This window comes from Theobroma cacao, chromosome 2 (assembly GCF_053813885.1).
Source record: "Theobroma cacao isolate CCN51 chromosome 2, ASM5381388v1, whole genome shotgun sequence".
Lineage (NCBI taxonomy): Eukaryota > Viridiplantae > Streptophyta > Magnoliopsida > Malvales > Malvaceae > Theobroma > Theobroma cacao.
Window position 1 is genome coordinate 12,375,887 of NC_142640.1, and position 25,915 is coordinate 12,401,801.

A 25,915-nucleotide genomic window follows, 5' to 3' on the forward strand; every position below is an offset into this window, starting at 1 on the left:
AATAATAAACAATATGTTATAAAAATTAAGACAATAACTACTAAAACCATTGAGTGTAATCATATAAATAAAGTCTATTATAAGTTACAATAATACTTATATTTAAATTAAATATATGTATATAGATAATATATTATTTTATTATGTACATATGAAATTAATGACACAATTTATATATTATAATGTTTTATATCAAAATTTGTATAAATAATTATTAATTATAAATAATATATTATAAAAACTAAAGTAATAATTAATAAAGTTATTAAGTGTAATCATATAAATAAAGTTTATTATAAGTTATAGTAATGCTGATATATAAATTAAATATATATAAATTTATACAATTATATATATATATATATTCATAACATTTTATATGAAACATTACTAATATGTAATAATTATAACATATTAATATGTAAGATATTTACTATCATATTTTATAAAATTAACATATATATTATATCGTTTAAAATATATAACTTGTAATTTTATATTAATACAGATTTATTAATAAATAAATATATATAATTAAAATTAAATTGTTATGATTATGATTTGTTTACATGCATATAATAAATTATATATTTTAAGTATATTGTTAATTAAATTTACTATCAATTCTTCTTAATATATATTAAAAATATTATATATATTAATATATATTAAAAATTAGTTTGATTTTTTGAGTGGATTGGTCTAAAAATTTTAAAACTGAGAACCAATAAAAAATCAATTAAACCAAACATTTATGACCAATTAAATTAAACCGTTTTATTCAAATCGTATTTCATTTAACAGATAATTGATCTGGTTTGATTTTACTCGTACATAAGAAGATTAGTGTTTGCCAACCCATTTCTCTAGTTGTTCCTGAATTGATCTGTTTTATTCTGATTGAGTTAGAAATTCGGCTCCTAAATGGATTTTTTCCCCAAGTACCAAACGACAATATTTCAACCTAATAAAATATATATCATAAATAAATAAAATACTTATTAAAGTATAATATATATAATCAATAATTGATATAGTAATTTATTTATTTAATAAATAAATAATAAATTTAATTTTTAAACGCATATATGTGTACCAATAAATACCAACCCTATTCACATTAAATAAAAGAAAAGCAAGATGTCAAGCCACCTCATATGCAAACGCCCATCTTTTAGAATGCTTATTGATTGTGTTGTTGGAATTATAGTGCCGTAGGCATTCAGCCTTTTATCCTCTGAAGATGCTGAAAGAAATAATCAGACAAAATTTGAACCAAATCCAAAAGATAAAAGGGGCGGAGAGAGCAACCGCAAATCAGTTCAAAGGAATGACGTTGCATTGAATTGTAGTAGCAATGCAGTGGGTTAATAAAGAAGAGCGGAGTTGGCATTGCGTTGGCCTCTGCCGTTTCGGCTTGCTCACAGCTCGACCTTATCCTGAATGATTTTCAAAAATCCCAACGCAAGACGCTGCCAGTTTAGGAGGCTTCTCTTCTAGAACATTTATGAGCCCCAACAATTCTCTTGTTCGTTTTGCTTTTTATCAGTCTCAAACTCTGCTCTCTCTTTGACTAATTTAATTGAAACTCATATTCTCACCAGAAATAATGTAGAAAGATTTGAGGGTGAATAAATAGGTTGATTGGTGCTCTAATCCGTCATAACAAAAGATTAAATGAATTAAATATTTTTAAAGAATCGACCACAACAAAACAAACTAAACATAAAAAAAAAAAAATCAAACTGACTAAACATATAATTAATTTTGTTGATTTGATTTTGGATTAATGAATTAAAATTTTATTATTTTTTTATAAATTATAATATTAAAATTTATAAATTTCATCTATAATTATAAAATATAAAAATTGAGTATAAATTAAAGGGTTCTTTTCAAAAATATCCCTCATACATAAAGTGTTTTTGAAAATAACGTTATTTTTTTTTTATAATTTTAACTATTTTTAGCTAAGAAAAATTAATTTTGGACAAAATTACTCTTGATGAAACCTACCTATATGTTTAGGTTCGCATATCAAATTGACTTATATTCTTTGAGCTTTTCTCGTCAGACCATAAATCTCTGGAGAATTCTTTCCAAAAAAAAAAAACCTTTTAGCATTTTGAATATTTTAGAGTGATTTTTGATACACGAAGAAAATCTTGTGCGTTTTGAATATTTTAAGCATTTTAGAATGATTTTTGATACATGAAGAAAAAATTTTGAGCATTTTTTATTAAGTAAGTATATTCGTTGATTATGTTATTAAATGAAATATAGTGTATTGTTTGAAATTATTGATTTTGTTAAATGAAATTCAATAGTTTTAGTGGTTTTTAAGCATTGTTAACTAGCTTTTAAGTATTGCGTGATTAATTTTTAGATATTGCGTAACTAATTTTTAAGTATTGCGTAACTGATTTTTAGGTATTACATAATTGGTTGATATGACATTACGTGACTAATTTTTAGGTATTACATTACTAATTTTTAGGTATTGCGTAACTGATTTTTAAGTATTACGTAACTAATTTTTAGGTATTACATAATTGATTGATATGACATTTTGTGACTAATTGATATGCATTACGTGATTGGTTGAAAATGCCTTACGTGACTAGTTTTTAGGCATTGTGACTTAGACATTGCCTAAAAATCACTCATGTTATACTTAAAACCAATCACACAATGCCTAAAAAACAAAGACACAATGATTAAGTCACGCAATGCCTAAAAACCAGTCTTGCAGTGCCTAAAAACCAATGATACAATGCCTAAAAACTAGTAATGTAATACATAATAACTAATTGATTTACTTGCTCGCAGTCAGATTTAAGTTACTAAAGTCATATAATGTTCTAATTTACAGATATATCTAATCAATTTCAATTCCTCAACTTTAAAAAACCAATAAACTAGAGAACTTAAAACATATACTTTAATGTCATCTCTACTTTTTGAGATAACAAGATGGACATTATTTGGCAAAAGAGAAATCGATATTTAATTTTGAAATTTTTATCTGGATGGTGGAATAGAGAAAATCGAAATCATTTTAATTTGTTTGAAATTGTTTAACGGGTATTGTTGTCAAGTCATGCTAAAAATTGACTAAAAATAGTTAAAATTATAATGAAGGATATTCTTAAATTGGGTTTATGAGGAGGGTTATTTCTCACAATTTCTTGTAAATTAAATATATGTATATATAATATATATTACTTTATTATATATATAAAATTAATGACATAACTTATATGTTATAATATCTTAATTTTTATATCAAATTTTGTTTAAATAATAACTAATAATAAACAATATGTTTTAAAAATTAAGACGATAACTAATAAAATTATTAAATGTAATCATATAAATAAAGTCTATTATAAGTTACAGTAATACTTATATTTAGATTAAATATATGTATATAGATAATATATTATTTTATTATGTATATATGAAATTAATGACACAATTTATATGTTATAATGTTTTATATCAAAGTTTGTATAAATAATATATTATACAAATTAAAGTGATAATTAATAAGGTTATTAAGTGTAATCATATAAATAAAGTTTATTATAAGTTATAGTAATGCTTATATATAAATTAAAAATATATAAATTTATATAATTATATATATATTCATAACATTTTATATAAAACATTACTAAGATGTAATAATTGTAACATATTAATATGTAGGATATTTATTATCATATATTATAATATTAATATATAAATTATATTATTTAAAATATATAACTTGTAATTTTATATTAATACATATTTATAAATAAATAAATAAATAAAATTAAAATTATATTTTTATGATTATGATTTGTATGCATACGTATAATAAATTATATATTTTAAGTATATTGTTAATTAAAGTTACTATCAATTCTTTTTATTATATATAAAAAATTAGTTTGATTTTTTGAGTGGATTGATCTAAAAATTTTAAAACCGAGAACCAATAAAAAATCACTTAAACCAAATATTTTATGACCAATTGATCTAATATACTAATTAAATCGAACTGTTTTATTCAAATCATATTTAATTTAATAGATAATTGATCTGGTTTGATTTTACTCATTCATAAGAAGATTAGCATTTGCCAACCCATTTCTCTAGTTGTTCCGGAATTGATCTGTTTTATTCTGATTGTGTTAGAAATTAGGCTCCTAAATGGATTTTTTCCCCGAGTACCAAACGACAATATTTCAATCTAATAGTGATGAACAAGGAAGAATCAACCAGTTATGGAAAGGAACAGTTTTCAAGTCCATATTTGTTGCAATTCTGCGAATTAAGCTTTGAATGCTTCCAGCTTTCTGCAAAAGAGATTAAAACAAGAGGAAAAATCATTTTTAGTGGTAGCCAAGGAGATCATTTATGGTTAGCAGCTTGGGCAAATGGAATTCGCAGATGTCAATAAACTATTAGGCATAACTGGGGCCCTTTTCAGTAGCAACCATCGGCCACAGGGAAGAAAGCTCTTTATGAAGAAGCATTTGCAAATTGCAATTGCATTAATATTTCGACAACATAGATCTCTGTAGACAGCATGGGATATTTGTTTATCCTATACTACCCCTTTCTAATGCCAAATAACCTCCAAACTAAAGGGGCAGGCTCATATGTACTTCCTAGAGTTGGGATTATAACCCTTCATAGTGCCAAGCTCTGAGACAAACTTGGAGGTTTTATCAAGCACACCAGACAACCAAGTAGCACCCTTTGCGATATAATCAGTGTTCATGATCCTGGTCGCCACATCTCTTGCTGCCTCCTCAGCTGCAGAAACTGCCTGATCAGCTGCATAAACTGCTGATCTTGTTTTGTTCATCAGCTCTCTACTTTTCTCTGATAATTTGTACTTCTTTTCAATTTCATCTCTTGTATGGTTCAACTTTTCAATGCCTTCTGAAGCCATCACCTGGACCACAGCTTGCATTACAGGAATATTTCCTTGGATCCTGTTGTTCTGCACAAAATACATGTTCATCATGGCTTTCTAAAGTTAGGAATGTACTTGCAAATAAATGCATGCGGGCGCCCACCCCCCCACCCCCCCCCCCCCCCCCCCCCCCCACGCGCCAACACACACACATGTTCTGCCTTCTTGAATGCTGTTATTAAGGGTAGATCTGTCATCAAAGTCTAGAAGATGATCAAAACATGAAAGAATTTATAGAGAGTCCAGCATGAGTAGAAAGAGTCCTCAGAGCCAGGAGATCATCTAACATCTCTATATGACCAAAACCATATACTATGAATTATGACAAAGCTACAGGCACAACATTTCCCCGGAAAACTTGAAAGCCAGTTCCAACTTTACTTGCATGTTAAGGCAAGTGTCATATATGACAAAGGTATACACCATGCACAATTCTTAAACATGGGAGCCTGCACACAAAAGCGTGAAGACTAGGATGCTTACTGCTTACTAACATTAGGCAATTTATGCATACACATATATACAGGGACTGAGAGAAAAAGAAAGACAAACCTCAGTAACATAAGGCAGTTGATGTGGGAGTGGAGGATTTGCGAAATCCTTCTTTGGCAGAACTCGGATCGGTTGGCCTGCAAATGTAGCATCCTGCAAACAAGTGGCACAAACTTCAATTCTGAATGCTGAACATCATAAAATGACATCAGAGAGAAACAGAAAAGAGATTTCTTTATATGTATATAAAGAGGAAAGGGTAAAAAGCCAAAGCTATATTATGCTGATTTTTTTATGAATGTGGAAAATTATAACCTGTTTAGGCATGGACCAATTGGTGCTCAAAATCTGAAACAAGACACCTCACACATGCAGTATTAAATAACGTAAAAATGAAAAATAAACTTTTGGCCCCAGAGACTTGCAAGAGCCGTACACTCATAGGCACTACTACCTTTGGCAGTAGCTAACAAAAGTTCTGGCTTTGAGGAATACTGATCTCTAGCAATTAGAATGAATAAATTCATTTTTTTCATAGTCCTTTCCTCACACCTGAACCATTTCCATTCAAGGTATGTAACTGAGATGGGTAGTGGAGAAACATAAATAATCAAAGTAATATAATGGTATGAACAATTTTACAATCCACAACCATGGACAGATCATATAGATCAGGAAATTATTATTAAATTCTGAACGGATTCAACATATATAAAAGAAGCTCCTAAACAAAAATTGGAAAAATATCGAAGTACATATAATATCATATATAGGATATAACCAATTCAGTATATATCTGGACCTCTGGATTAAGTGATCAACATAAAGATGACAGAAAGCTAATAATTTCAAAGCGTTACTGTTTTAAGGAAACAAACACCCCAGCCACATTGGCTCCACGTCATTAAACACCATATTAAATATCACCTAAATTACTGAAAGCATTTGTTCGTTACATTTAGGAGAAGAGCTGTTTGATAAGCATATGGCTGCCTAAATGTTACCAGAGCTGACTGTGATCCATCTTTATTCGCACTGGTCACCAAAGAGAGAACCCTGATTAATACTGATTGAAAAGCTATTATAATTGGGAAGGAAAAGAAAGAAAGAAAGAAAGAAAAAAAGGGATATTGAAGCAACAAGCTTTGCAAGTTATAATTACCCCTGAAGCAGGATTTTCTCGACGTGGCCACAGTATGAGAAAAATGCAGTGAGCTCTCCAAGAGTAACTGTAGGAGAAAGGTTGAGAACCACAACAGTTAAATTCGGATTAGCCATTCTCGGTACAGTTTCTCGCTATCCTTCTTGCAATGTCTACCATCTCTTTCTGCCCATAAAAAGCAACGATTGTAGAGCAGATAAACATGAATAATTTTTACTAGTGGGAGAATAAAGTATGATATACATATTTTATACGAATTTATTCCCCTCTCATAAAGCTTGAAAGCTTTCACAATCTCTGCACTGCGTAGGATAAATATCAATAAGATTCTACTAGTAATCATTAAGCTCAACATTTCAATTAAAAATTGTAAACATAGTGTTTATTTTCATTTGGAGGAACGGTGAAGGAAAACAAATCTTTTTTTGTGTGATTAATGATCATGGTTATGGATATGGATGCGTACAAGCACAGCACAAGCATCGCTGGACGGACTGGCCTTTGGACCCCGCCATTTGTAGCCGCAAGCCTGCTGCAACATGGGGCTCGCCTTGTTCAGTTATGCGTCTATTACTGAGACCTATGAGCACTTAACCACGAAGTCCAAAATTTGCTTTTTTTTTTTTAAATATAGTTTTTCTTAGCTAATAGCAGATAATGTTTCCTCCTGTCAATTTTGATTATTAAGTCCATTAAAGGGCATTATCAGAGGGAAATGAAAGAAAAAAAAAAAAAAACCAAAAGAAAACAGAAGAAAGAAAAAGGGTAGAAGGAAGGTGTCATTATCAGAGGCAAAGATTCCGCAAGACACGTTGGGAGTTGCGAATGCGTCCTTTTGTCCTTGCCATCCTACTGCTTTTTGACTGTCCTTTTCTACGCTAATGCCAAGAATTGAGAGTATTTTCATTAAAAAGTCACAAAAACAATTGGTTTATGCTTCCATCCCAACTTGTTATATAGCTGTTACGTAAAACCAACGTTGGTTCATTGTTTCTCTTTTGTATTACTAACTAGAAATTGCTTCTTATAAATTATGGATGGAGGTGGAATGACAGATAATTCTTTAATCAAACCAAGTTTGTTGATATGATCAATGGCCGCAAAACTTGCTTCACTTGTCGTTTTTACAACAATTAATTAATGCACCAACTAAGTGAGGAATTATTAAATAATCAAAAAAGAGAGAAAATTTTCCATTTTTCAAATTGGTTAATTAATATAACTATTGTATTGTATGTAATAATTACAACTAAAAAAAAGCATAATATATAATAGACTAGAGAGGTGGGTAGCATGGAAAAAAGCGTGAGGATCTCCGGCAAAGACCACGTCCTCCACCGTCTCTCATTACTAGAAATAATAATAATAATAATAATAGTGAATTAATATATAAAAAGAGACGAAAAGACAGCAAATAATAGTCGTCAAAATCGGCGATCCGACTCGTCTGGCGGAAAATCGCCACGCGAGCGAAATGTGCAATCCTCTCTCTCTCTCGCTCTCTAACCATCTTTGCTGGCCTTTCCTCCACCTTTCTGGCCTTTGAGCTTTTTGGAGAGAGACTCTAATCTCCCCCGCTGAGCTCCGATCCCTTTCAACACTTTACCCTTCACCGCTCCCTCTGCAACTCTGGAACCTTTGCCTTCCTCTCTTCCTCATTCCCTCCTTATTTCCAGGTAAAGTTCGACAAAAAAAAAAAATCAAATTTCCTTTTTTTTTTTTTGGGTTTCTTCCTCTCCATTCTCCAAAACAAAGGAAACCCAATAATATAATAATGTGGCAAAGTGTTATTGGCTTGCAGAGTTGCCGAGGGACATGTTGTGGCAGTGAAAAGGACAAAGAAAGGTAGAGAGATCTGATTGTGGTTTAAAGAGATGTACGAAACTCCGTTGCCTGCTCAGCTCTCTGATTCCAACCGCCGCATCATCGACACCAGTGCCACTACCCTTCGAGTCTATCAAGTTTGGAAAGGAAGCAATGTAATTTACTATGTATTTCCCATTTTTCTGCTTTCCTTGTCTGGCATTTAACAATTAATAACCTCTCTCCGCAATAGCTAACTTTGAGGTGAATTTTTATTTGTTCAGAGATTTTGCCTTGGGGGTAGACTTGTATTTGGTCCCGATGTAAGGTCAATCTTCCTTACAATATCTCTAATTGTGATCCCAGTCATTTTGTTTTGCGCTTTTGTTTCTCAAAGACTCATTCACGAATTCGACCACCATCTTGGCAACCTCATTGTAGCTATTCTCATTATCTTCACTGTATATGTAAGTTCTCTTCTTCCATAAATTGAAAAGAAGAAAATTATAATCAAATAATGTCTTTGTTTTTGGGTTGATTCTGTAATTAACATTGTTTTGCCTGTCAAACTAGTTCAGGATCTTATTCTTCTGCTCCTCACATCTGGAAGAGATCCTGGCATTATTCCTCGAAACCTGCATCCTCCAGAACTGGAGGAAGATGGTTCCACCATGTCTACGGATTGGCTAGGGAGTCAGAGTGGTGTTGGTGTTCCAAGCTTACCACCTACAAAAGATGTTGTGGTTAATGGGGTGATTGTCAAGGTTAAATACTGTCAAACATGTATGTTGTATCGCCCACCACGCTGCTCACATTGCTCTATATGCAATAACTGTGTGGAGCGCTTCGATCACCATTGTCCATGGGTGGGGCAATGTATCGGGAAGGTATATGTTTCTGTATTTAGGTTTTCAATTTATGAAAAATTTGGGTTAGTTTAATTCTTGTTGAAGTTTCCCTACCAAATAGGAAATGATTACAAGGTGCTTGCAACTGGTTACTGGTTATATATCCCCTGCAATAGGGCCGATTGCTTTCATCTTTGAGAACTTGCATTTATCAAAATCATGGCTTAAGGCATGATAAAAGAGATGAACGTAATGATCACTAGTAATTACTTTCAGACCTCTAGCTTCTGGCAAGATATATCTATCGTCTTCAAATTCTTCATGCGAGTCAATTGATGCCTTGCTTTTGTACTAGTAGTAGAAATTTTTTCATCCAAAATCTCTTTTCTCAAATATCTTTATCAAAGTAATCAAATAATTGGATTCATTATATCAGAGTTCTGCTTAGTGATGGGAAGATGCCATCTGTCATTCACAAAATCACAAGTCTTCAGTCTTTGGTCAGCTGGAACATTGCCTTTGTAGTCAAACATGCTGCTCGTAGAAGTTTCCTATTGTAAACTTCCTGTTCAGGTTTATAAGAATCAATTTAAGGGGAAGGATTTCAGATAGGTTTCTCCACTTATTTATTTATTTATTTTTGTAAAGAAAAGGGGTATAGTTCTTCAAATGAATCCTATAGATTGAAATATCTACAATACTATTGTGCTTGTGAAATGAGTCGGTCTTTTAAATTCTAAACTTTGCCTCACAGTTTGCTTCAATAAAATTGTCCTGTAAACTGATACTTCTCTGTTTCATCTGAAGTTTTCAGCCTGAGCCATGACTTGTGATTATTAAGTGATTTCTTATGTGCTTTGCTGGCTATAATTGTGGGACCCTATTTTGAATCATCAAGGCTAACATGTAAAATTGTTTCTTGACAGAGAAATTATAGATTCTTCTTCATGTTCGTGTCTTCCACGACCATACTATGCCTATATGTTTTTGCCTTATGCTGGGTAAACATTAAGAAAATAATGGATGAATATCACTGTAATGTCTGGAGAGCACTCTTGAAGTCTCCTGTCTCAGGGATTCTTATACTATATACATTTGTGACTGCTTGGTTTGTTGGAGGCCTCACTGTGTTTCATCTCTATTTGATTTTTACCAATCAGGTTCTGTTCTCTTCTTTACCTTCTTTATCTTCCATTATTGTCCTCTCTCTCTTGCTAATTTTATGTTTTTACAGACAACATATGAAAATTTCCGGTATCGTTATGATTCAAAAATGAATCCTTATAACCGTGGTTGTGTCCGCAATATTTTTGAGATTTTCTTCTCCAAAATTCCCAAGTCCAAAAATAACTTCAGGGCCAAGGTCAAGTTGGATTCATCTGCTCTCTTTGCTGCCTCAATATCCTTGGCACGGACCATGAGCCCAGAGATGCCAAAAACAAGCTTTGACATTGAGATGGGAAAGCGGCAAGCGGTTGCTGCTGAAGATTTTGAAGAAATACAGAGCCAAATTGATAGTGTTGGTGGATTGGAGAGGTGTGGAACGCAACCAAGGCACACAAACCAGGGTGACAAAGCCAACTGGGAGATGTCACCTGATATTCGTATGTTGGCTGCTGAGTTTGGAATGGAACCCAGTTTCAATGATAGACAGAAAGTTCGTAGAGGCCATTGAAGCCTTTTTCACCTAAATTATAGTCAGAAAAGCATGTTAATGATCTTAGAGCCTACTAGAAAATTGCCAACCCTGCTGATTAAAATTGGCAACTGAGCAGTGCCGCTAAGATATTAATCCATCAGAAGGTTGTTTTTAGGCTTTATTTGTCTCTGCAAGGAAGGAATGTTCTGGTCTGGCTAACGTATGCAGGGGTTCATGTTGTGTATTATACTGCTTTGAGAGATGCTTGGGGTAAGTTTTGTGCTATAATGTGTTTGTTGTGAGGATCTCGTTGGGTGTTTATAATTAATTGGATATGTGAAGGTTAAATTAAATCATCAATGGTAGAAAGGGTTTTTTTTTTTTTTTTTTTTTAAATTTGTAGATAGACCTTGGGGCATGTTTCTGCAGGGTCTTGGAACATTGTGCTAGTTTCCGTACTTTTCTTGTACTTTTTAGGCCTGAGCCCACCTTCGCAGAAACTTGCTTTAAGTCTCATGTCGGTGATATCAGTAATTGTTTCCAGAGTTTCCTGAAAATGAGTTTATAGAAAGGATTTCTTTTCGGAGTGAAATGGTCATGGATCATGGCAAGGGTGACTGACTTGAATTAAGTCTTCCAGGTCCATTCTTTTCTTGTTGGTTGTTTATCTTTGACAAGTAGTTTGCAAAGGATGGTGGTTTTTACTTTTGATACTGTTGCCCTATGTAATTGTCACTTTTTACTTAAGAAATTCTTGTTTACAGTGAGGAATTAGGAGGTGCTGTCGATCAGGATGCGAATAGGAACAAGTTGTTTAAACAAAATAGTGAATTCCAACATCATTTTTATTGATAAAGTTGTAAATCATGTGATTATGGAGGAATTGCACTGAAAATGATAATCGGTTATAAAGAAATTAGCAGCAACAATGCAAGTTACATCATTGCACTCGACTGCTAAATCTGATTAGCATGGTTGCTTCTTTCCGGTTATGTTAAACAAAAATGAAAGGGGAACAGTTCGCTCTTTCTGGCAAAGGCGGTGTAATTATTACAACGTCACTAATAACCTTCAGACTAGAATTAGTTCAGTAGTTCACCAGTTTGAACGCAAATTGTTCGGGCTTTGCTGCGCATTGGAGTACTCCAAGTTCATTATGTTACCGTCATAGCTTCTTTTCTTGGCGATGCTCTGATGCCCTGCAGGCTCCACACCTAAGAAATCTACTGTCATTTTTTCACCTCCTCTCATGTACGCTTCTCCCAACAGATTTGCAGCGCTCCCATTCTCTGAGTCCATAGAATGAGATTCGAACAATGCAGTTGGAGCAACAGTATGGTGACATCTTAAATCCCCTGCCTCCAAGTTTTTGTCATATGTTTCGTCTCCCACGAACAAACCATTGGTGCTCGCCGCATTTGTTGCTATGTTACTACCTACCATGGAAGAACCTTCCTGGGCAGAGCCAGCTGAGTTCATGCTGCCAGTAGAATATCCGGTAAAACCTCTCAGGAGTATTGGGGCGATTGTATTATCACTGATCTTAGCACCCATTTCTGCAGCTTTCTGCAACAAGGCTGTGGCAGATGTATAAGCGGACCCAATTGCTAGAGGAGATGCCAATGATGTTCTTGGATTGAAAATTGGATCTAAATTGCTGGATATCATGACTCCAGCTGGGTTCAGAGATAATGGCCTCGGTGAATTGTCCATCTTCTCATTAGAAACCGACAGATTCATCATTGTGTTGGCATTGGAGCATGAATCAGAACTGGGCATTGATGAAGTGAACAGCTCTTGCGCTTGGCTTTGCAAAATCCCCCCACTGGCGGCAAGGTTATGGTTCAGCTTGTAATTTTCCTCTGTTAATGCATCACAGAAGGCTCTGTGTGTGACAAAGCTATCCTTCCTGTACCAGACAAGTGGATATTGAATAAAATATATCACCATTCACATGTTGAGAAAAACATGTTAACATAACTCTTCAATATGCACTGTTACAATGGAACTGCAATAGACCTCTACCTTGAAAAAATTGTGCCACAATCACAACGATATTCTCGGGTGCCACAGATCTTTGTATGTGCCTTCCAGTCTGATTGAACAGCATATCGTTTGGAGCATTTATCACACTTCCATTTCTTTTCTCCATGCTTCCTGCAGAAGTGCTTCTTAATGCCAGTCAAGTCACCTAGAGCCCGGCTTGGATCATGGTGCACACAATTTGGCTCAGGACAGACATAAACCCTTTTCTTAACCTGTGTATTTGTTCTTTGCTTCAGCTTCCAAGGCAAGTTATGTCCTCTCCTATGGAGCTGAAGGTTTTGATCTCTTTGAAATCCTTTATGGCAGACTTCACATATGTACCTGTTGGTTGCCATTAGAGTCTTTGGAGATAATGCAACAACCTCTGCATCTGGATCTGAGAAATTGCCAAAGGAGAAAGTTGGTGTCTTGACAATTAGCTATATATATATATATTTGTGATTAATATGCCTGGAGGAATCTGAATCAACCTTCGTGCATCTTATTTAAATATAAATTATTGTGATTACTTGTTGCATCTATTGGGATTAGACATATAAGAGAAAGGATGCCAAAGAATCCTTTAAGTTTCCAAAAACCAAATGCCAAGTAATGCACAATTGCACATCCAATTAGATGGAAAGAAGATGGTCTTAGCTCTTGATTAGCATTCAGTACCTGAATTCTGCGTTATGTAAAAAAGGAAGTTGAGAGTATCATATCAGGTATTAGAAAACATTGACAAATACGAAAAGCATGAAAAATCTTGCCAGCGCCGTTATCATGCATTGATGCTCTATGGCTTACGTTTCACGTAAACAATGATCTAAAATTGATTTTGCGACTGCACGTTTAAACAAAGAGATAACATAGTTTACTTGCCTGGATTCCCTGGAAGATTTCTTTTCTTCTTTGAACTTGTGGTGGTAGGAGTTGAAGCATCACCACCATTTTCAACAGGATTGGGACTCTCGCTAGACGAGTGTGAGATGACAGTGCTTGGAAACTGTTCATCTCCTTCAAAATCCTGAACAAAGTTCGACATGTTTAGCAGGCCTTGATACTGATCAATATTAAGAGGCAGTTGATAATATATGATCAGATAAGGTGGGAGACCTGGCTAGCAGACAAAAAGAAGAAGAAGTTCCATACCAACCACGATCAAAGACCATGGTCCATGCATTGAAAATTAAATTGGAATTAGAATTCTTTGATGGCAACATCTTTGTATCCAATAATATTTGTTAAGATCATCTATCAATAAAATAGACATTATAAGTTGGGTCTGTTTGTCCTGTATGTGACGAAGTAAGTGAACTTCTTGCAAACGCCCAATGGTTTCTTTAGATTACTGAAGCATTAGTAGCTATTGCCTGCATGTCAACTGGAGTTTTTTTGGTTTCGGATATCTCTTGGAGTCAAAGGATCGAAATCAAAGTCCGTGTGAGCACTTTTTAATGTGTGGATCTTTAAAAGCTGTTTGCCGTTTATGTTTTGACATTAAGAATTCGTTGAGACTGGTAATTAATGTAATGTGAAAAAAAAAGAGTAGCCGACAAATTAAAAGGGACAATGTAGAGGATGCCAAAGGAGAGATCCGTATGAAGAGACAAGTTTTGCCTCCTGTTCAAAATTGTTTAAGATGCTATGCCAACCTGCTTCCACGATCCACCTGGGATACCCATCACCACTTGGCATATTTGTGTTTGTCATTCTTGATTGTTGCTTTGCTTTAACATTTGAGTGTGCTTAACTTATTTTTTCTAGTATCTTTATCCAAATTCCAATAGCAGTATGTGCTGTTTTATGTCTGAAAAGAGGGAAACCATTTCACAAAATGGAACATCAAATCTTGTTCACGCTTGCATGTTGTTAACCTGATTGCACATGGAAGGGTGTTATCAGTAGCTCAGCTGGAGAGATCGGAGCGTGCAACTGAAAAGATTGGATTAAGAAACATGGAGTTATAGATTAATTGGGTTTGGGTTTGGCACCTATTCATCACTGGCCAGTTTTAAGTTATGAACTCCCTTGGTAAGGAGCCAACATTCTAGGGGGGATCCACATCTTTTTTCAACTCACGGCGGTCCAGTACTGATAGGCCAAATGCCTACAGGGGCAGAGCATTTTAAATTTGTTTTTCATCAAAAAATTTTCATTAATAAAAAAAACTGCCGTACAATGAGTAATTCGTTATTGCAGATTCCTGTGTCAACTGATGACATTGACCTCAATCATGGCGGAGCCTCAGATTGAGGACACGTCCAGATTCCGATGACGTTCTAACTTTTGAGTATTGGAAGTAACAAATGTATTTGTTTTATCAAAATTATTGCCAATACTATAAGCATTTCTGGTGACGTGAATCCGACTTGCCTTAAAATAAACAGGCTATGCTAGTGGGCAACGGAGTTGAAATCTTCAGCCGTGAACCTCAGCAGTTGTACGTTCAAACTAATAATTACGCTTTAAGAATTTTGTCTTTGGTCATGCACCTGTGGCTGTGGACCATTTCGGATTTAACAAAGCTATTCTTTCTTGTACTTTAAGGAAACATGCCAGCAGCAAGGGAAATAATTTAATTAATTCAAACGGCTATTGAAGGAGCTCATCAGCCAGCAATATTTCCCAAGTTCCAAGAAATCCACAATCACTAATATTACTCTTAAACTGAACACCCTTTATAAAGGAGACTGCTCATCTCACTCAACTCCTGCTAACAAAGCAATGCATCCAATTGACAATCAAGGACCTCAACGAACGGCTCACCAAAGCCATATGATGCAACAGAAGTCTGCTGCACAACTAGCTAAGCAATTGCAGGCAGCTGCAAGTCCATAACCAAAGGCAAGTTAAGACAACAGCAGTTAAGCTAAACCTCCATGACAGCTGCAACTGAAGTCTATCCACTCTTCAAACGATCAAACACTTATCCATTCCAGTGGCAGAAGATTCAAAGCAAAGTTTATCCATTGAAGTTGTTCAAGACTTTAAATTTTCAAGTTCAACAGGATTGCTATGATCATCATTGTTTAGTTCATTTTTTTTAAGATTAAATATCACTCCAAAGGCAAAAGGAAGATCCCAAAAAGACACAGTGGAGCAAAGCCATGACAAAAAAGATGTCAAAATGGCTGCTTCAGGCACGTACTGGTTAACAAAAATCCCAGAACAAGCACCTTTCATGCTATACAAAAATCAGAAGGCAGACCACACTCCTATGCACTTAACACCAAGATCGAATGCAATCAAGAATCAAAATAACAGCGTAAATCAACAAGAAAATAAAACAAAACACAACAGTCATGTTTCCTGTTCTTGCAGACCCTTAAAAAAGCCCAGTGCATCTAGACAGCGTACCAACACCACTCAGGCCTGGCCAAATCCAAGCAGAAGCAAGACCACCATAAAGGAGAAAACACGCCCAAAGTTCTCAAGGAAAGACTTGCAGGAGATCAGTACATCTGAGCACCCCCTGTTTTACGAGTCTAACAGCCACCTCATCATCAGATCTAAGAATGTGTTTAACCTGCCATCTACCCATCTTTTCCATTAGATGTCTAATAAGTAAAACAATGTTTCTCAATCTCCACGGAGCAGTATCTGGCTTAGAGACCCAAGTGACAGCATTTTTAGAGTCGCTCTCAATAATAACACCACATGAGGCAGTCCAAAAAGATGAGGCAAAAAGAATCATGGCCTCCCAAATGGCCAAGACATCCGCAAGATTCGCATCAATCATCCATCCAGCAGCCTCCGAGAAGATCATCTTTAGAGCCCGCTACTTATCCCCTAACGCGCCACCGATTCTCCGCTATCCTGGACACCCACTTGCAGCCTCGTTGGTGTTGAATTTTAAGCACCCACTAGGCGGACACTCCCACGTAACCCTACCAGCACCCTTTACATTCTTACACCTAGCATAGGAATTTGAAGAAAGTCGAGCTATATCCATAATAGTGGAGTTATCCCTAGGCCGCTAAGACTTGACCCACCAAGCCACTCTAATCCTAATCAGCTCAAAGACCTTCAAAACATCCCACGTCTTCCCTTCAAAAATCATTTCATTCCTATTCAGCCAAATGGTCTAAACAATAGTAAAAAAGGACATCCTTCATACCTTTCTTTTTTCCATCACGACAGGACATGAATTCCAAGTAGCAAAGAAGGCAGATGCGTTCTTCGGCATATAGCAATAGATACCTCATTCGCAATCCATATGCACCACAGCTTCCATGATTCGAAGCAACAAAATAACAGATGATTAATTGATTCACTGTCTTTGTTACACAGCACACACGCCGCTGCCTCTCTTTACAATAAATTCCTCTTTGCTAACTCCTCTCTAATTGCCACTCTCCCCTTTATCACTTGCTAAACACAAACCTTCACTTTCGATGGAGCAAACCAGCCCATACGGATCTCCAAAGATCAACATTCATTTCATTATTTGTAAGAGCTGACCTGCAGAATGAATTAAATGAATAATGGCCTTTAAAAGTCCATTTCCAAACAAGTTTATCCCTAGCACCTCGATCAACGTACATGATTTCGAAGCATGCCATAAATTGCTCCCAAATCTCCCTCTCCCAATCAAAAACTCGTCTCCTAAGTTCCACATGCCAATGCCACTCACCATTCTCCCATTTCCCAAACTCGACAATCGTCCCAATTCTATTAGTGGCCAATGCAAAGATTCGAGGGAAAAAATCTTAAAAATGATTCCATTGATCTATTCGTCCTCCCAAAACCGTATGTTAACACCATTACCCACCGAATAGCCAATACCTGCAAACAAAAATGTAGAGAATCTCCCTAAGGGGTTTAGTGGACTGATAATGTTTTTCCACATGGAGGATGATCACCTACCACCCGGATCATGTGGAATAAGACTCAACTCAGCCCCTTTTTAACAATAATGACTGAACACCACAAACTCTCACTCTTTTCACTATACCTCAAAATCTATTTGTTTAATAGAGTTCTGTTCTTCAATCGGAGATTGATAAAACCACGTCCCCGCATTTTTCAAGTTGCACATGGAATCCAAATAAACCTAGTGAACACGTCTTTTCTTGTTCGAACCACCTCATAAAAAACGTCTTTGGATTCTATCCAATTCTTCCTTAACTACTTGTGGCATCTCAAAAAGTGGCAAGAAAGACTTCCAAGGATTGATTTAATGAGAGTGACTCTACCCTCGATTGAAAGAAGTCTAGATTTCCACCTTGCAAGTCTCGCATCAAAACTTTCAACCACAGGGCATCAAATACTGATGAAGTGGAGCTTAGCCTCCAGAGGGAGGCCTAAGTAAGTCGAAGGAAGGGTGTCGACCTTATAAGGAATCATACTAGACCATAACTCCACTTCATTCCAAGCTTTAACTTCATACAAACTACTTTTCATAAAATATAAAGCTTGAAATCACCTAAAAACATTGCAACACCCTTTTAATGTTCAAAACACTTTCCTTTATCGATTTACTAAAAATCATGGTATCATTAGCGTATTGCAAGTGTGAAATACACAACCCATTACTCCTTACCTCAATCCCCTAACACAGGCCAATATCCACGGCTTCGTACATGATGGCACTAAAAGCTTTAGCCATAATGTGAAAACCCAAATTTCCAAATATGGGCAAAAAAAAAAAATTGAAACTAAGGGTAAAATGGTTATTCTTTGGTCAGCTTTCTTTTTTTTTTATTAAATATTGTACATCAAAAGTATTATTTGAAAGGAAATATTACTTGGATAAGTTTCTAGAAGCCTTAAGAAATTTTTTTCTCTTTTTGTCTGTGTCAAGACTGAACCTTGTATAAAAAATAATATATACAATACATTATTTTGATGAAAATAAAAGGTTGTATTATCTTGATGGAAATAAAGCTGGTAAAGAATCTAGATCTTTCTTTACAAATATCTCTAAGCTTCTTTAAAATGCTTTGCTTTTTCTTTCTTTTTCTTACATTGACCCAATTTTCCTTTGTTTTCTCCAAGTACAAGGTATTATCTTGATGGAAGTAAAATCATGTATTACTTTGATGGAAATAAAGCTTAAATCTCTAAATTTTTCTTTAAAACTCCTCGGCTTCTTTAGGAAGCTTCATTTTTTCATTTACTTCCCCATGGTCAGCCACACTGAGGTAGCTTTCTCCCACTTCTTTTTACAACTTTTCTCTTCCTTTTCCATTTTCTTTTTCACTGAGCAAGACAACCCACAAATTTCTTCAAAAAGGTTTTGTTTCTCTGCTTTCCATTTATAACCAAATTTCAAAAGAAGTTTACCCCTTCCATTCTTTTTGTCATTTTCAAGCAGTAAAGTCAAAAGCTTAAATTTCTACGTTTGAGGTTCTAATAAGATTAAAAAAAAAGAAGCTCAAATCTGATCTTTCTATCCATGGGTTCTTGATTTCTATAGTTATCCTTTTTATCCTTTCTGTTTCTCATTTTTCATGTTAGAGCTTTAACTGGATTTACATCTCTAAACTTACCAAGGTAAGGAAACCTTAAATTTGAGAAGTTAGTTTAATGAGTTTGTGAATTAGACTAGGATGCTAGATTAAATGTTAGCTTATGATGTAATTTAGCTAATGTATAATTATTATAATTATTAATTCTGAATCTTTATGATATATTTGAGGTTTCTATTATTTATTTGCAATTATAGGTTCAATTGGAACTTCAATATTTTACTTGGATTGAGGTCTTAGGGGTGTTGGATTATTAGTGAGAGTCATGGTTTAAAATATTGATTTAGAGTTGATTTTTAAGTGTTAAATTGTTTAGCCTCTTTTGAAGCTCCAAGGTTCAACTTGGGGAATTAGGTTAATTGATATTGGCTTTAGTAAAGTGACATAAAAGGTGAGGGATATGCATATAAATTGTTTTTGATAAATGCATGTAATGTTTTTGATGATGTTATGATGAATGTTTTCAAAAAGGTGCATGGGGAACGATCCTTTTATATTGTATGGTTTACCTCCAACTACGTTTATTTTGAATGTGTTATTAATTGGTTTGAGAGTTATTAAATATTGACAGCATATAAGGTGCTATGATCGATTTGGCTTATGAAATATTATGTGTGGTATGAGTATAATCTTTTTGCTCATGTTGGACATGAAACTTTTTGAGAAAAATGTTTTTGAGGTGGAGCACTTAAGTAAGGGCTTGGGATAGCAGTAGTTCTGCTAACTATTGTGCATAATAAAATCACCCTAGATAGTAAGGGAAAGTGGGGTAAATGGCGCTAGCAATGGGAAGTGGGGTAAATGGCACTAGCTTTGTGGTCGAAGGATGGTACAAGTGTTATTAAAGTTAATAGGTCAGAGTGCACTGATTATATGGGTTGGCCACTTATCATGTATAATATGTTTGTATTTTGTGCTTTTTAAGTTGCTCCATAGGTGTATTAAATCTTGATCATGATGCTTGAAACTATTTGATATATATTGTTATAAGCTTTTCACTACTTTATAATTATATGAATGTGTTAGAATTTAAATATTTATTGAGCTGTGTGATTGGATTAAGTTGTGGTGAAATTCTGAAATGAGAAAAGTATCAAGATATACAAAATTTTGAATGAAATTCTAAACTTGGTTTTTTGTATATCGATACTATCTTCATGTTTTTAATAAAGATGGCTCTTTTTTTCATCTGATTTGTGACTTAAGAACTTTGGCTCTTTGAAATATGAATATATTAATGTTTCATAAATAAGATACGATGGATTTTGAGCACGCACAAGAATAATTTTATGCTCTTAAATGATAATTGCATGGTTTCAAACTAAGAAAGCATGGTTTGTTAAACAATTTTTTGTTGACGCTGTTTCCTTCCTTGTCCCTCATTGAGTATTTGTACTCACTTTTTCAAAATTCATATTTTAGGTTTTCAAAATAGGAGTTAACTAGATTGGAGAGAAGCAGTTCTATCCTTATTTATCATCGTGGTAGGTGTTACTATGGCATTTACTAGGTCCCACCAACTTGTATTACTCCGTTGTCATTTTATTCTATACTTGATAGAAGTCTAGTAGTATTGATGTAGCCACTAGATGGCAACATGTCAGATACTTGTGATGGAGAATGGATAAAGATAACGTTAGCACTTGATGTTATAATATTGAGTAAGGCACATTCAAAATATATTGGGTGTTTGGATGTGAATAGTATATGAATATTGTGTAATATTGCTATATCATATGCGTGTAAACCTATTTGATACAAGTATGACTATAAGGCTTGCTGAGGCTTTGTGGGCTTTACCTATTGGGCCCTTGCACCGATCATGGCATAGGATTAGGTTGTGACACATAAGGTTGAACAGAAAAGGTAAGAAAGGACAACCTTGGCGTAGCCTGATAATTTTATTTTATAGAATTATTTTAATCTCATTTTGTTCTTAAATATTAGCTAAGTCTTTAAATTTTAACTAGAATTTAGTTATTTTTAGTTGTTTTTCTAATTAGTTTATTTTATTGAGTTATTTAATTTTTTTTATTTACTTTAATTTGGCTATTATTTGTTAGTTTTTATAGTTTTGTAGGATTTAAAAGAATAAGGCTTAATTTTGGAAAGAAAGGTTTTTGAAGAACCTAGAATCCTGCTCATACATACTTCAGTATTTTGACTATAACTCTCACTCTAGATGTCCAAATGATCTGATTTTTGAGCATTTGGAAAGCTAAGAGATAGAGCTACAACTTTTATGAAGACCACTTTGCCTAGTTCTCCTTTGAAAATAGAGAAACTTGAGTTGGAACATGACTGAGTGTAATACTGCGGGAAAGGAAAGTTGAAGGATGATATTTGATGTTTAGGCCTCATAACACTTTTAAGCCCATAAGTTGAGTCATTAGGTTAAACCATGTTTAATTTAGGGAATTTTAGGCCAAGATAATTAGTATTTAAAGAGTGTCTCGGGAGAACTCTAAGTGATTCAAGAAGCTAGAAGTTGAGGCTGAAGCTTGGAAAGTAAGATTGCAAATATTTGTTTTGTCTTTTTTCTTAGCTTTTATTTTTCTTGTTACTCTCAATGGCTAAACTTCACATAATTTTATTTATCTTTGCAATTATGAGTAGCTAATTTTATTTTTCTAGAATTACAATTGAACTTACATGTAATTTGAATTTCTAATCTCTTTCTTATTTATTTTATAGGAATTTCTTATTTATTTTATAGGAATTGAATTGTTTATTCCAATTTATTCTTAATGCTTTTAATTGCTTAGCTATCAATTAAATTGATTTAGAAACCTAAACATAATTGGGGAGAAGGAGGTTAGTGTAGGCTAAGATTGAAATAGCATATGATCATATTAATTAATTTGTGTATAAGACAATGATATACCTATATGCCATATGAAGCCATAATTAAAGCCTGAACTTAATGAGCGTTTTAATTTCAATTCACATAGGAATATAGTGATTTTGTTAAAATAAATATTTTTATAAGACGAGTTGGGAGACTTTTATAAATAACTGAGGACTCTAGATTAGCAATTCAACCCATTGAAATAAGTTAAGGAAGAGAAGTAAGATTTAGATGAAGTGAGGTATATTGTAATTTTAGCCTTATTTCTATTGATTTTTATTAGATATTATTTCTACTTAAAATTTTTTTCTTTTTAATTAGTTTTTTTAATTTTAGTTTAAATAATTATTTGCTTTTTGACCATTTTGATAAAATTAAATTGTGTTAATTTTAATGCTTGGTAAAATTTTTAAAATAAGTTTTTGTGGGATCGATACTCTATTTGCCATTATCCTATCCTTGCGATATGTATATTTGTGTAAATAAAATTTTTACTGACAAGTTTTTAGCGCTGTTGTTGGGGAATTGTTTTTAGGTACTAATATTAATACCAAACAATTTAGTTTGAATTCAATTTTTTTTATTTTTAGGTAATTTTAGTTGAGGTGATGAATTATTATAACTATCAATGGTCATCTGAACAATTTGTGCTTAGGAGGGTTGCTAGTGATTATGAATTGGCTATCAGTACTTTGATCGCCCAAGTAAATACTTTGTCTCAAAGAATTGACGCTTGGGGTGTTAATGTTTTTCAGAGTCCTTTTATGACATGCGAGCTTTATAGAGATAGGCATTCAAGTGATTGTTATCCAACTATCATGAATTAATGCAATACGATGGAAACTTCAATGGGCAGCAAAACAATTCATACTCTAACAATTACAACTCAGGGTGGAATCACCTCAATTTTTCATGGAGTAATGATCAGGGTCCTACATATTTATCACAGTCTGTTTTCCATCATACTTTGCAATCACAAATTAGAGCCCTTATACCTAAAAAGAAGCCAACTTTGGAGGAGATATTCATGTAATTCATGGCAAAGATTAATGCCATCATTCAAAGTCAAAGCATCAATTAGAAATCTGAAGACACAAATGAGTCAACTAGCTAGTACCATCAATAACAGGCCTCAAGATAATGGAGATAAAATAGATCAAGAGAATACTTCCACCAATCAAGTTCAAGATAAAGAAACTAAGCAAGAAGAGGAAGTACACAACACCATAAGTCAAGTCTCATGTGCCTTTCATTCTTTTTCTAGATACAGTTGATGAGTTACCTAAAGAGGCTGTTGATATAAAAAATCTAAAAAACTCCTTGAAGGTTGTTTGGTTCAAAATGCAACAACAAAGGACAAAAATAAAGAACTCACAAATGTTACACATGTTTTAAAGGCTACACCAAAAGTGCATTATTTAAAAATAACTCAATTTGACAAGTTAGGTAAAAGTCAACCTATTCCACCATCTTAGGTTGAGCAAGCATAAAATCTTAAGTCAATGCCACTACAACCTCATCGTAGGATGAGGCTACCTTCAAACCTTAAGATTTTTTCATGCAAACTCAAATCTCTTTAAAGGGTGAAGGAAGACCTTAGCCAAAGTCAAGCTATTGACTATAAAGAACGCTTATTGGAAGGCAACCTAAGCTTTGAAACTCTTATTTTTTTTGTTTTAGTTATTTTATTTTATTTATTTCTTTTTCTACATTAATTTTTATTTATTTAATTTTTTTCAGTAAAAAAAATCCTCTTACATGTGACAATGAGGATGATAAGGAAGAGGAGGAGGATTAGAGCTTCTTCAGATTCATCCAACCACTAGGGGAGTATTCTTTACCTTTTCTTTATTTTTTCTAACATTGAGGATAATGTTTAGTTTTAAGTTTTGGGGGTGTCTTTATTTATTTTTAAGTTGTTGGTCTTTATATATCTTTAGTTGCTTGTCTTTATTTTATTATTTTGCATGTTTATTTAGCTTTTATAATTATTTTTTTTTAAAAAATTAGAGATATTTCAACATCTTGTGTACGATTTTTCCCTATCCTAGGATGATATTTTGATTATTTTATGATTTTAGCTTTTAGGAAGAATATGGGTATGATTTAAGTTTGTGTTGATATTTTTGTGATAGTTTTATTGTAGAATGTGATTTCCAATAATTTGAGCATTATATATTTTTTTACTTACAATTGTCATGTGATTTACAAAAAGTTTATGTTAATAAAAGTATAGTGAAGTTAAGGGTTTTAGAATTTATTTGATTCTCTCTTGAGGTGAAATCTTAGAAAACACTTAGTATAGGAGATGCTTTAGGCCATTTTTAGATTGTTTGAACCTTTTCAAGCCTACCTTGATATATATATTTATCCACAGTAATCCCTTTTGAGCCTATTGTTCCTTTTCTTTGTAACCACATATTAGCCTAAGCCTTTTTATTTATTTCAAAATTTGAACATTTCACCTTTGAGTATTTTGATTTTTCTAGGAAGTATTTTGAGCTTAAAGTTAAAATGAGGGAGAAAGGTGGATTGATAAAAAAAATAGGTGATTGGTGTTAGAAATTTATCCCTTGTTCCTAAGTGTCAAAAATAAGTTTAGAGATGTAAAAAAAATAAAAAAAGAAGAAAAAGAAATAAAGTGTGTTGTACAAAAGAAAATTTATTTCAAGTTTGGGGATGATATAAAATTTTTTTTTTGAACTCTTTATAGGTCTTAGATTGATTAAATGCTTAGAGTGAATTTGAACCTAAATATCTACTTTATCATACCTTGACCCTCGCCTTAAATTATAAGCCTAATAAATACCTATTAATCTTTGAATTAGTGTTAGTCTACATTAATGGAGAGAGACATGAAAAGCAAACTTAGGAGATCTTAGGACTAATCTATGCTTGGACTTAGTATAAATCAATTCGAATTGCATGATATTTTTTGTAAGGGATTTTTCATACACATATAGAAAGTCTATTCAAAAGTGAGATTTCATTTGAATTGATGCATGAATTTGAAGATTATCTCTATTTTACATTAAGTTGAAATTGTTGGATAATTTCTGAGAAAAAATTGAGAAATTATGGCTTGGTGAATGTTTACCTTAAGTTGTGAAGATTCCCACCTGTCATGTGGGTGACTCGGGTTTGATTCTCGACAATGGCACCAAAAACTTGTTAGTTAAAATTTTATTACGCAATTTACGTAGCACAAAGATAGTATAATGGCAAATAGAGTATCAATCCTACAGATAATTGTTCTAAAAATTTTACTAAGTATTAAAAGTAACATAGTTTAATTTTATCCAAATAGTCAAAAAAAACAAATAATTATTTAAACTAAAAATGAACAAAACAAATTAACAAGAATAAAAATCTAAGCAGAAATAAAATCTGATAAAAATCAATAGAAATAAGTCTAGGATTACAATATCCCTTACACTTCATCTAAATTTTACCTCTCTTCCTTAACTTATTTCAATAGGTTTAATTGCTAACTTAGAGTCCTCAATTATTTATAAAGGTCTCTAGACTTATCTTATAAAAATATTTATTTTAACTAAAACATTATATTCCTATGTGAATTGAAATTAAAGCAAATTCATTAAGTTCAGCCATAATTCTGACTACACATGGCATATAGGTGTATCCCTATCCTA

At 33.4% G+C, this 25,915-nt stretch overlaps 2 protein-coding genes and 1 pseudogene across 2 annotated transcripts; 1 reads left to right on the forward strand and 2 right to left on the reverse strand.

The window, feature by feature from the left end:
- Positions 1-4,511: 4,511 nt before the first annotated feature.
- Positions 4,512-6,797, reverse strand: LOC18608796 (binding partner of ACD11 1-like). Its single transcript, XM_088803442.1, has 4 exons — positions 6,627-6,797; positions 6,421-6,499; positions 5,525-5,617; positions 4,512-4,999 (listed from the first exon to the last, which is right to left on the reverse strand). Exons 1-4 carry the CDS (start codon positions 6,740-6,742, stop codon positions 4,649-4,651), a joined length of 639 nt encoding a protein of 212 aa, XP_088659568.1. The 5' UTR covers positions 6,743-6,797; the 3' UTR covers positions 4,512-4,648.
- Positions 6,798-8,066: 1,269 nt separating this feature from the next.
- Positions 8,067-11,269, forward strand: LOC18608797 (putative protein S-acyltransferase 7). Its single transcript, XM_007043667.3, has 6 exons — positions 8,067-8,302; positions 8,428-8,605; positions 8,714-8,896; positions 9,008-9,316; positions 10,204-10,437; positions 10,512-11,269. Exons 2-6 carry the CDS (start codon positions 8,501-8,503, stop codon positions 10,950-10,952), a joined length of 1,272 nt encoding a protein of 423 aa, XP_007043729.2. The 5' UTR covers positions 8,067-8,302; positions 8,428-8,500; the 3' UTR covers positions 10,953-11,269.
- A 742-nt stretch (positions 11,270-12,011) lies between these two features.
- Positions 12,012-13,986, reverse strand: LOC108660643 (protein indeterminate-domain 7 pseudogene; annotated as a pseudogene).
- Positions 13,987-25,915: the final 11,929 nt, after the last annotated feature.